This window comes from Vipera ursinii (genome assembly GCF_947247035.1).
Source record: "Vipera ursinii genome assembly, chromosome: 1".
Lineage (NCBI taxonomy): Eukaryota > Metazoa > Chordata > Lepidosauria > Squamata > Viperidae > Vipera > Vipera ursinii.
Window position 1 is genome coordinate 57196354 of NC_139512.1, and position 13431 is coordinate 57209784.

Genomic DNA, 13431 nt, shown 5'->3' on the forward strand with positions numbered 1-13431 from the left:
TTTTCCAGCTATATCAAAAGTCTTACCATGTTTAAAACCTGGATATCTTACAAAGTATCGATTTTTTCTTATTCTATCCTCTAAAACAGGGGTGTCAAACTGGCAGCCCGCAAGCCAGGGCCGTCACACGCAATCCGCACCCACCCCGGCTCTGCAAAAGCAAAAAAAGTCACATGACGCGATCGGGTTTGATGCCCATGCTCTAAATTGTTAAGATAAACACATTGGCTAAGCATTTACAGTGGGCCACACAAGAAAGGCCAATTTAGATACAAAATCTGGAATTTGGTGCCAACTAATGTGCTATTAGTTCATTCAAGCCATTAGTTCAACTTCATGTTACACGTTAAGTTTTCTATTCATTATTCCAATGATTCTGACTGCACTGTGAGCATTTTTAGAGAATGCCATTGACAGTAACTTTATTGTACATTGTTTTAATTAATGGTATCTCCATTTGCTTTCTCAGTTAAAAGTTAAATATAAATTTTATACTTTTAAATGTTATATTTAATTCATCTAATATTCTCTGACTCCATTTTCTTTAGGAATTAGTGTGGAATTTCTCTGTTCTCCCCGGTCAGATGAAACAATGGAGAACATTACTGCTTGTCTAGATGCCCTGCAAGTCCTGCTTGAAGTTTCCTGGCCAAGAGCTAAGATTGGAAGTGATCAGGTAACATTCAAAACTTCTGAATTAGTTCAGCTGGATATTATAAATGCTTTTGCCAAATGTCTGTAGAAATGGAACCTTCCCTTATGTCTCTCTTACCTTGTGATATGGGCATAATATGACAACTATTTGAATAGTATCTGTGTAGGAATTGTATCCAGCTTACAGATTCACTTTCAACTGCATTTTCTTTCCTCTGTGAACAGTAGGGGAGTTGATAATTTTGAGTATGGGCAGAGTATAATTAATAACCAATTAATAAACTCACATGGGACATCTACTATATGAATGCACTTAAAAATTGATCTATGACATCTGTATCAAGAACAGCAGTTTTGTTCATTAGTTATTCAAAGAACACTATACTATACATTTCATTTTGTTATGAAATATATTAGTTGCATGGCTTGCAAGTTTTTTTATTTTACTACTCTTATACCTTCAACAGATACATATTAAAGTGTTATTGTTCTGTCTTAAAATAATTCTCTGGGAATAATGAGAAGATACTTGTGAAAAGTTATAAATTACTTTTGGACTATGGGAAGAATTAAAATATCTCCTGCTCAGGAACAGGAAAGCAAGTAGGCCAAGCGTAGACAACCTACAGTATTGAGCCCCCTTTATTTTGATTTGGCTTTCTCCAATATCATGAAGCTGAAATTTGCAGTGAACAATAAAATTAATAATGGCATTGTATCCTGCAACCTTCCTCTTAAAAACTTTTTTTTTAAAAGCACAGGATAAAAAGTTTCCCTTTGTTTTTTCTTCAGACAGTTCTTCTTTGTAGGCCCACTGAACTCACTACATAGAAGATGAAAATTATTTTTAAAAGCTGTGCCTGTGCAAAGGCATGAAAGAATCTCTAACACAACATGTGTCCTACTTATGTTATTTTAATAGGGTTTGACACTGAAAACATGTATTCTTCAGGTTTGAATCAAAACATATACAGTTGCAAGAAAAAGTATGTGAACCCTTTGGGATTACGTGGAGTTTTGCATGAATTGGCCATAAAATGCGCTCTAAACGTCATGTAACTCACAACAATAGAAAAACACAGTCTACTTAAAATAATACTACACAAACATTAGCTGTTGTTGTCATGTTTTAATTGAACATAAGATGGAAACATTCACAGTGCAGGGTGGAAAAAGTATGTGAACTTTTGGACTTAATAACTGGTTGACCCTCCTTTGGCAGCAATAACCTCAACCAAACGTTTCCTGTAGTTGCAGATCAGACCTGCACAACGATCTGGAGTAATTTTGGACCACTCCTCTTCACAAAACTGTTTCAGTGTAGCAATATTCTTGGGATGTCTGGTGTGAATCGCTCTCTTAAGGTCATGCCACAGCATTTCAATCGGGTTGAGGTCAGGACTCTGACTGGGCCACTCCAGAAGGCATATTCTGTTCTGTTGAAGCCATTGTTTTGTTGAATTACTTTGTATGTTTTGGGTCATTGTCCTGATGCATCACCCATCCTCTGCGGAGCTTCAGTTGGCGGACACATGGTCGTACGTTTTCCTGCAAAATGTCCTGATAAACTCTGGAATTCATTTTCCCATCAATGACAACAAACCGTCCAGGCCCTGAGGCAGCAAAGCAGCCCCAAACCATGATGCTCCCTCTGCCATGTTTTACAGTGGGGATGAGGTTTTGATGTTGGTGTGCTATGCCTTTTTTTCTCCACACATAGTGTTGTGTGTTTTTCCCAAACAACTCAGTTTTGGTTTCATCTGTCCACAGTACATTTTGCCAGTAGTGCTGTGGAACATCCAGGTGCTCTTTTGCAAACTTCAAATGTGCTGCAATATTTTTTTTTGGACAGCAGTGGCTTCCTCCGTGGTGTCCTCCCATGTACTCCATTCTTGTTTAACGTTTTCCTTATTGTAGATGTGTCAACAAAAATGTTAGCATGTGCCAGAGATTTCTGTAGGTCTTTAGCTGACACTCTAGGATTCTTCTTTACCTCATTAAGCATTATGCACTGTGCTCTTGCAGTCATTTTTACAGGACGATCACGCCTAGGGAGAGTAGCAACAGTGCTAAACTTTCTCCATTTGTAGACAGTCTGTCTTATCGTGGACACATGAACATCAAGGCTTTTGGAGATAATTTTGTAACCCTTTCCAGCTTCATGCAAGTCAACAATTCTTGATCGTAGGTCTTCTGAGAGCTCTTTTCTGCGAGGCATGGTTCACATCAGACAGTGCTTCTTGAGACCAGTAAACCCAAAACAGGTGTGTGTTTTTAAAGGGCAGGACAGCTGTCAGCAACACATCCAATATCATCACACTGGTTGGAGTCAAGGTTGGCTCACTCCTGGCTCCAATTAGCTCTTGGAGAAGTCATTAGGCTAGGGGTTCACATACTTTTTCCACCCTGAACTGTGAATGTTTCCATCTTATGTTCAATTAAAACATGACAACAGCTAATGTTTGTGTAGTATTATTTTAAGCAGACTGTGTTTTTCTATTGTTGTGATTTACATGACGTTTAGAGCGCATTTTATGGCCAATTCATGCAAAACTCCACGTAATCCCAAAGGGTTCACATACTTTTTCTTGCAACTGTATTTGACGGCAATTCTCTTCCACTCATGCTAATCTATCTTAAATATACTGTATTAAAACTTAAGTAAACAGTCTGCTATATTTCACTTATACAGGAGCTGAGTGTGGAGTTATTGAATGTTTTACATCGACTTATACTGACCAGAGAGTCCCCAGACATTCAACTTTCAGCTCTACAAGTCGTCCAGCAGATTCTTTTTGCAGCACAGGTGCACATCAAGGAAAAACGGAGAAGTGCAGAAGGTAGAGCTGTATAATAGACTTGATCAAACTTCTTATGACAGTTGTTCCATTTTAGATGAAAGAAAACCTTCATTTACTCACAGTAGCATATTTTGAATTTGTGATTTTAAATCATTTCTGTTTTTGTCTCAGATTAAAACTGAGGGTAGGATGGGGAAGGATAATTTTAGCAGAGAGTAGTTTAACAAATTCATTTCTTTACTTTCATCATGGCTTACCTTTTAAATATAGTAAGCATTTAATAGAATCACTACAGTTAATTTTAACAAAAGGCATTCTATTTTATTGTACAATCCCAAACAAATGACGTGGCTTCTCTTATGAATAACTGTGGACATTGTAATTTTTCAAGGAACTTTAAATTGTTGAAAAAAAATTCTCAGCATCTTTACAAAATTACTTTTTAGCATTCAGGATAGATGATAACTCACTTCTTTGTAAAACACTATGTACATAAAAGGGGTATTTTAAATAATGACAAATGATGCAGTGTCTTGTAAATGAGATAGAAAAATCTGTCATCCATGCTTTCTTCTGCAGCAGCTTTACAGGTAAATCCTCAATTAACGACCATTCAGCAACTGTTCAAATTTATGTTGGCACTGGACAAGTGGTACTTATGACTGGCCTTTAAAGGTCTGGTTGTGCCAGCACCCCAGCAATCATGTGTTCATGATCTGGGTGCTTGGCAACAGGAGTGCGCTTATAATGATTACAACATCCCATAGTAACGTGATCACAATTTCTGACCTTCCCTGCTAGCTTCCCATAAACAAGTTGATAGGGAAGGTCACAAGTTGGCCGGATAAGTCTGTGCCTGGTAGCAATCACCGCAAGACTCAGGGCACTTATGCCGTGTTGGCCCCTTGTGCACCCTCTCTTGTCCTCCAGCAGCCATTTATCTGGCTCTCCAATCTCTTATTAAAATCCTCTGGTGATGGTGCATCCACAACCTCTGGAGGCAAGTAGTTCTCCAACCGCTGATTAATTGTTCTCACTGAGAAGAAATTTCTTCTTAGTTCTAGGTTGTATCTCTTTTTGTTAAGCTTCCATCCGTTACTTCTTGCCCTGCCTTCAGGTGCTTTCGATTGGTTGATCTCCCTCCTCTCTGTGACAGTCCCTCAAATATTAGAAAAATGCTATCATGTTACTCCTAGTCCTTCTCTTCATTGGACTAGATGTTCCCAGTTCCCACAACTGTTCGTATGTTTTAGCCTCCTGTCCACTAATGATCTTTGTTGCTCTTCTCTACACTTTTTCTAGAATCTCAACATCTTTTTTGTATTATGGTGACCAAAACTGGATGCAGTATTCCGAGTTCTTCTGATAGCATAGATTATTTATGTAGCAGATCATCATTGTTATAGAAGAGCCATATGCACAACTCTAGATGGTGAATAAAAGGTTTTTGATGCCATGGAAGAAACTATTTTGCCTTGCATGGAGATAAAATGCCTAGAATAAAAGTCTCTTTGGATACGTGGGTTGTCCATGCTGCATCGGTGATTATAGGGGATGCATTCTATCCAACCAAATAAGAACACAGAAAACCAGAAGCGATTTAGGAAGCTTCAAAGAGGAGGTTTTTTGTCAATAAAACATAATCTTTATCCTTGATTTCACTATAGTTGATGATGGGGCTGAAGAAAAGGAGACATTGCCAGAGTTTGGAGAAGGAAAAGATACAGGAGGACTTGTACCTGGAAAGTCTTTAGTCTTTGCAACACTGGAAATGTGTGTGTGTATTCTTGTAAGGCAGCTACCTCAGCTAAACCTGAAGATAACAGGTAGCCCTGGAATTACAGCTGGAAAACCTCAATTGTTATCAGAAGACGGGAATAAACTGGTAGCAGCAGCCCTGGGAATCCTCTCTGGTGTTCCTGCAGTCTGTTCACCAGAAGGTAGGATGAAATTCTGCTATACATTATGCTTGCAAAAGAAATAAAGAAGCAATGTGTGAAGTGAAAAGGATATATTTAAGCCATAGACTGAGAAGGGCCTTAATTTATTTTCCTCATTTTGTGAATTGAAAGTAATTTACTAAAACAGGGACAGGAAAGTAAATTCAGACAACTTCAAGCAACTGATGTGTGCTTAAAAAAACAACAATAAAAGCTCTTCATAAATAAAACATATCTTTTGCAATTCTGATTTAAATAGCCATCTCATACAAAGGTATTCTTATGGAAGTCAACTCTTAACATATCAGCATTATTAATTAAAATTGGTATTTATAATTCTCTTTTTTGTGTGCTTGTTAGAATATAAAAGTTTGAATGAAACATATCATAACAGTTCTGTATACTAATAAAGGAGAATATTTGTAGCTCAGGGGTGAAATGAGGAATCTTTGGTGCTCTCTGAGCTTGATTGTTTTCTTGCAGACATTTCATTAACCAAACTAGCACCGATGATGTTACCTAGTTTGAATAATAAAACATCTGCAAAAAACAACCAAGCTCAGAGAGCACCAGATTACTCATTTCAACCCTGAGATTTAAATATTCTGTATACTGTCTATCTTCAGATTTCAGCTCTAGCTGCCATAAACATTCCATAATAGATTCACATTAGTGAAACCACTACTTCACTTTTACAAAACAAGTAAAATATACTATACTCTCAAGCTTTAAACAAACAACACACAAAAACAGACAAACCACACTTTGAACCCACGGTTTATTATCTTTATACAGATTAATTATAGGAGCAGCTATCTATTGATCTGTTGTCATTTTTTTTACCACTTCTTAATTATTCAGGGCTGATTCAGACAGATGGTGCTGATTGCTGCATGCTTCTTTCAATACTATTTTTTAATGTTCACATTTGAAAGTATTTATGCAGTAAAGTAGCACCTCTGAATAAGTTTAAGCCAACAATAAGAAGCTATGCTCTCCAGAAAATGAAATGTAATTTCCACCATCCTTTACCTTGGGCCATCCTGACTGAAGTTGTTGGAGATTGTAGTCCATACACAGGAAAAAATGATGCTTTGAAAATTATTAAAGAAAAAAAGGTTCTTTTTTCACTAAAGTAGAAGAGAAATACTAGTTATTCTTTGCCAGCACTTGACATCTGAGTCAATTTTATTAATCAATACTAATTTCAAATATTTCATACTGATCAGAGATTGAATAAATATCAATGAGGTTTCTTTATGTTATAGTTGCAGAAATACAACACTGAGCTTGAAATAATGGACGTCTAATAAATGCATGATGGAACTTGTGTTTTGTTTAATGCACAATGCAAGATTTTTAACAATCATATTTATACTGTGCATTTGCTATATCCTTCAGGAAGCATTGCTGTTCTTCCCACTATCTTATATCTGATTATTGGAGTCCTCAGAGAAACTGCTGTGAAGTTGTCCAGTGGCCACTTACCCATGACTGTTTCTGCATCACTGCAAGCTCTTAAAGGAGTCCTAATATCACCCATGGCTCAGGCAGAGAAGAGCCAAATGGCTTGGAATGAATTGCTCCGTAGTGCTCTGGTCACCATTCTTAACTTTTGGGATCAAGGTACAGTATAAATGGGAAGAAAAAGGTTTGCTCAGATGTATGGTCTAAGAATAAGTATACAGTAATGTTATAGAGCATTAAAAAATAATTTTACACTCAGCCCAGTAATATGCTACTGGGCACAAAATAATTAGCTACTGCTGCTTAAAAACAATCCTAGTTTCTTGGAGAATCCAAGTTTCTTCTTTTCAGCAAACCTGCTCTTTTCCCCTTTCTATGCTCATGGCCTCTGCTTTGTTCCTTTCCTAACTGTGTTCACTTCTTGCATTCCCCTGCGGTATTTTTTTCTGTGAATCTTTGCACACACTGTGTCACAAATATTTCTTCTCCTTTTTTTTTTGTCTAACCTTGGCATAATCACTAGTTTCAGATTGCCTACCCTAACTTGGCTAGGTAGTCACTGTACTTTACTGGGACCTATTATTTCTTGCAATGTTGAATGTAGCAGGTTCATAACTATAGAAAAGCACAGAATTGGAATTGAGAAGTCCACAAATTTGGAGAGACCCTCCCCAAATTTGTGGACTTCTCGACATTATACTTTGCAAGAAATAATAGATCCCAATAAAGTAGTTAATAAATGTTTCTCAAAGTTAAGATTCCCATCAACCAGTTTAATCTCTTTCACATATAGAAAATCTTTAGAAGCTTTAAGACTGTAAATCCAGAATTTATTAGCAGAAAAACCTAGAAAAAATACATTTGTGATTTAAATCTGAGTATCTCAGTAATCCAAATGTTGGTTTCCTTGTTACTGTATATGACATTCTGATTTTGTTGGATTGATTGCATGTCCAATGAATTTTAAGCATATTATTTTGTCAACGGAAGTTGGCTTGATAGAAATGCTACACTATTAAGAATGTTGGGATTCCAACAGCAGTAGAAATGGTAAATGTTGGAGGTTGAAATGTGTGCATGTGATTGTTCCTGAAAGTAGAAGCAATTATTAAGGAAACAGATTTTTTTATAACAGAAAGGAAATTATCTACAAGGAATAGATCATAACAATAGATAAAGCCTGGCACCTGGCTAACCATATCCTACCAGAGAATAAGAGTACCTACTCAGTTTATCAGAGAAGGAAGGCAGAAGGAACTAAGGAGAAATTTCTTGATAGTAAGGACATTTAACCAGTGGAATGGCTTGCCTCCAGAAGTTGTGAATTCTTCATCACTGGAAGTTTTTAAGAAGAGATTGGAGAACTACTTGTCTGAAATGGTATAGGGTTTCCTATTTCAACAGGGAGTTGGAGTAGGAAGACCTGAGAGGTCACTTCCAAGTCTGTTACTTTCTATTCTACTGTATATATCATAGAGATTTGCAATTTAATTGACAAAAGGAACAGGGAGTATACCTTTAATTCTCCACCTGCACTCCACTGCCCTCATGTGGTTAGTATAGCATGAGGACCATCACTGCAAGTTCTCAAAGTGTTACCAGTATCCTACCATTTTAAAATGTTTTTGCAGTTACAGCTTTAATACAAGATTAAAATTCTAAGCAGTTTATTTAAAAAATCTTATTGCCCGACATTAAATATTTCAGTAGTACTTTACATTTAGTCCTTGCTTAACCCCTTGGAATAAGCAACTCTTGTCACTAAGCAACATGGTAATTGAAGCAACAGATCACCTGACAGCAACTTGTGATTTTGCTGCCACCTTCTCCATTGACTCTGCTTGTCAGAAATTGGCTGTGAAGCATGCAAATGGTGATCACATGACTGTGGGATGCTGCATTGGTCATAAATTCCCACTGGTTGTGAAGAGTGCACAGCTTGAACACATGAAGTTATTTTTTCAGCATTGTGGCAACTTCAGTTACTAAACAAGGCAGTTGTTAAACAAAGACTTGTCCGTACAAATCTGTATTAGATGTAATAGAAACAGGTAGTCCTCGATTTACAGCCATTCATTTAGTGACCATTTAAAGTTATAAGGGAACTGAAAATAATAACTTACGGCCATTTTTCACACTTACAACTGTTACAGCATCCCCATAGTCAAGTAATCAAAATTCGGGCACTTAGCAACTGGCATGTATTTATGACAGTTACACTGGCCTGGGGTCATGTGATCACCATTGGTAACCTTCCCAAGCTGTCTTTAGATAAAGTCAGTGGAAAGGCCAAATTCACTTAACAACTTCATGATTCACTTAACAAATCCAGTGATTTGCTATTGTCTTGCTGAGCAACAGAAATGTTGAGCTCAATTGAGCTCTTAAGTCGAGGATTATTTATTTGCTTAATAAATAATTATTATTATGCAGTTTGGTTCAAAACCATACCAGAACTTGACTTTAATATTTTGATGTTATAATTAGTCCCATGTCAGATATTTTAAAATGTCTCATTATTGGTAGATGATATGGGTCAAGAATTGGACGAAAGTAGTCTGCTGACTGCAATCACCGTATTCATTTTGTCTGCAAGTCCGGAAGTTAGCACCATGGAATGTCTTCAGAGACAGTGCATTGAGAAATTTAAATCAGCAATGGAATCTAAAGATCCCACTGTAAGTACAACTTAAATTGGTTTTGAGATTTGCTACCATTGCTATGTGCTTATGTTTAGCTCTTTTCACTGAATAAACGTGTGCCTCCCACTACTGAAAATGAGATGGATGACTATACAGTAAATTTTCCTCTTATGATTTCATCCTGTTGTTAGCTCATAGCTTTGTCAATGAAAACAACCACCTGAATCAGCCATTTGCAACTTGATTCTATTTTACACAGTCAATAGATGTTGAAACTTCATCAGTGTGTCTATTCTGACAATTTATTTAGGAAATCTGAAATGTCTGATTAAAGGAACTTGGGATCTTCGCGGAAGTTGACATTCTGTGTCTAAAAACAGTGTTCCATCTTTTTGAATTTTTTGGAGAGATACTGAAATGTATCCCTGGATTCCTAACATAAAGAAGTTCACAAATGGAAATTTTCCCCAGACTTTTCTCCACCTAACAGTTCCAGTTGCTTCATCGCATATTGTTCAGGAATGACTCCAAGGTTTTGGGGAAATGCAAGTGGTTACAAGACAGGAAGCTTGCCTTATATAAACTTCCTTATAGATGCTTATCTTGGGCTGCAAGTCTATATACTTTTCCTCTTGTTGTGAAGACATCTATATAGATCTCAGCATTGGTATTTTTACTGAGGATGTATGATATCCTTAAGCAAATAGTCTTTCCTAATTTATACAGTTAGGGAAAAATGGTGGGGAAAGATCCTGGGATTAGCCTATATTGGTAACTAACAATCATTAATTCTTCTTTCCTCTATTGTGTCCTCTATTTTTTATATCTAAGGGGAGCCTGTGCAATTAACTTTTGGAGTTAACTTCAGGATTTTAACTTTAGCTAAATTGGCTTAAAACAAACTTGTAGAAACTTGTAATACTTAGTGTATTAAGTAATCATACAAATCACAATTCACAGTGGCAGTTTTAACTTGTTTTTTTTTTACATTTGGACGGACTATCTTTTTAAATAGTTCTTTCTTTTTAGGTACAACTTAAATGCTACCAGCTGCTGCTTTCCATTTTCCAGTGTCCCAACCAAGCTGTCTCATATCCTTACATTCATTCATTAGTCTCTTCAGTGGTAGCCAAACTACAGGAAACAGAAAAAAATAAACCAGAGAATTCTGCCGAACTTCAAGTTGTGCAAGAAGGAATAAAGGTAGTGGCTGCTGTTGTAGCCCTTGCTGAGGAAGAGCATCGTAAGTATTCTTTGTATATTCTTTGAAAAGAATAAAACATTGCAACATAAAACATTGTAATATTATCTGATGATGTCTAGTTAGTGGCCATATTCTAACCTTTCTGCTCTGGAAGGCTGTTGCCCCCTACAATAAAATCAGTGTTGGAAGAAAATAATGGAATCTTGCAAGCTGCACAGGTTTAACAATCTTATGATGTTTTTATGGTGCTTTGCCAACAACAGATATGTGGTTTTGCTGCAAAGTACTGTGACTGAGTGCTACAGGGGCCTCAGGTTGTTTGCCCCTTCCTTAGAATTATCATTCTGAGATGCATAGCCCAATTTTGCCCATGTTTATTGATTTTGACTAGATCAGTTTTATTGAAGTCACTGAAACAGTTTGCATCAAACATGGAAGAGCGAGTAGCTGCAAACTACAGCCAAAATCAAATATTTTTAGTGTATCAGTTTAGATTTTAAACTGCTTCCTATGCTTTTGTGATATGGAAAAAGCACAATTTCTTGACATAAACTCTTATATGTATGCATATGTTTGTGTGTATTCATAATACTATGAAGAAATTGTAGTAAGATAGTCACTATAAGAATACACACCTTAAGCAAGGAAAAGTAATAGGTTTTCATCACTGGAAAATCTCTTGCTTGCTTCTTCAGAATGCAAAGTTCATGTTTTATAGCTTGAAGACAAGACAGTGTAATATCCTAAATAGCAAGTAAAAGCAATGTTAATTATTTACAGTTAATTAAGCAAGCATATTTATTGAAAAATACATTCTACTGTATCAAATGATATCAAGTTTCTAGTACAGTTGTTTTAAGAGTTAAAGCTGATAATTATGAAACTGGTGCTATTTATCATTACTGAATAAAAGGCTCTTTTCCATTTTCACAGGAAGTCAACTAGTGGCTTGTTTTATTCCCATCCTCATATCTTTTCTTTTGGATGAAAACGCCCTAGGATCCGTTTCAAGTTCAGCAAAGTATCTTCATGAGTTTGCTTTGAGTTACCTGATGCAGATTGGTCCACAGTATACGTCAGCCTTTAAAAAATTAATGGCTTCTTCCCCATCAATGAAAGCAAGACTTGAGTCAGCCGTGAAAGGAAATCAAGAAAGCATCAAGGATAAGGCAACATCTAAGCATCCAAAGAATCCTGGGAAAGGCTCAAGTATTCAACTAAAGACTAACTTTCTGTGAAAAGGACCTGTAAACCTTAAACACCCTGGTTATATTGAAAAGTGTTTTTTTCCAGGTATTATCATGGAGATTTTTGTTTTCAGTTCTATTATGATTATTGAATTTTGTATAATGCTCCAGTTCCAGAGAAGTGCATGCATGCTTGCACCCATCTATCTATCTCTCAGCTGACTGACTCAGTGGTAGCTATACCTTCTACTGCTAAAGCTACTGAACTAAAGCTATATAGTACCAGTTACAAGATCTGTTTGCAAATACAATTCCCAATAAGAAGAGGCCCATTCAATTGTTAAAATATTATATTACAAGATTTTTTTTAAGTTGCAATTTTATTTGGAATATACTATAAGACTCTTGAATAAAATATATTGAAGACTTAGTGTGTTAACATCTTGATACAGTTATATTTAATAAAGTTACTTTTATTTCAGTCTTGAATCTTAGCACAAACGTCAACCTAGGGAAGCTCCTATGCATTGCTATTTCTTGATAATACAGGTATTCCTCGATTTAAAACCACAATTGGGACTGGAACTTTCATCGTGAAATGATGCTGTTGTTAAGTGAGTCACAACTGATTTTACAACATTTTTGCCATGCTCATTAAATGAATCATCACAGTTGTTACGCAAACCTGACTCTTCCCCCCCCCCCCCATTGATTTTGCTTGTTGGAAGCCCCCGGGAAAGTCATAAATAGAAATCGTGAGCCAGGAACATTGCAACAATTGTAAATCTATGTCCATTGACAAGCACCCAAATGTTGACCAGTGGGGACACTGTGATGGTCCTAAGTGTGAGGATCAGTTGTAAGTCACTTTTTTCAGCACTGTTGTAACTTTGAACAGTTGCTAAACAATAGTAATAGCAATAGCACTTAGACCAGGGGTGTCAAACTCAATTTCATTGAGGGCCGCATCAGCACTGCGGTTGCCCTCAAGGGGCCGGGTGGGTATGGCCAGGGTGGGCGTGGCCTACTGGGTGGGCGTGGCTAGAGTGCGTATGACCTACTGGGTGGGCATGGCCAGCTCTACATCGTTCGCCTCAAGGGTGTGCCTATGGGGGCCTGGGCAGGAGTGGGGCAGATCTGAGAGTCTCTGGCAGAAGGAGGGTCTCTGGGCCAGGGCCAAGGCAGTGGGGGCCGTTCCCTCACTGTTTCCAGGATGGCTTCGCGGGCCGCATGAAACCACTTCGCGGGCCGGATCTGGCCCCCGGGCCTTGTGTTTGACATGTCTGACTTAGACTTATATACCACTTCATAATGCTTTACAGTCCTCTCTAAGCTGATTACAGAGTCAGCCTATGGCCCCCAACAATCTGGGTCCTCATTTTACCAACCTCAGAATGATGGAAGGCTGAGTCAACCTTGAGCCAGTCAGGATTGAACTCCTGACAGCAACCTTTAATGCTGTATTTTAACCACTGCATTACCATGGCTTACAAGAAATGGTTGTAAGTCAAGCACTCCCTGTAATGATTTTTTTTT

The 13431-nt window shown here is 37.3% G+C and overlaps 1 protein-coding gene across 1 annotated transcript in view; it reads left to right on the plus strand.

The window, feature by feature from the left end:
* HEATR5A (HEAT repeat containing 5A) overlaps window positions 1–12384 on the plus strand; it is a 67254-nt gene extending 54870 nt beyond the window's left edge. Inside the window, exons 30-36 of the mRNA XM_083379566.1 lie at window positions 549–676; window positions 3347–3494; window positions 5123–5395; window positions 6797–7021; window positions 9389–9540; window positions 10534–10747; window positions 11642–12384. Of these exons, the coding sequence (XP_083235692.1) occupies window positions 549–676; window positions 3347–3494; window positions 5123–5395; window positions 6797–7021; window positions 9389–9540; window positions 10534–10747; window positions 11642–11946 (1445 nt within the window). The 3' untranslated portion in view covers window positions 11947–12384. The remainder of the gene's footprint in view (window positions 1–548; window positions 677–3346; window positions 3495–5122; window positions 5396–6796; window positions 7022–9388; window positions 9541–10533; window positions 10748–11641) is intronic.
* Window positions 12385–13431: the final 1047 nt, after the last annotated feature.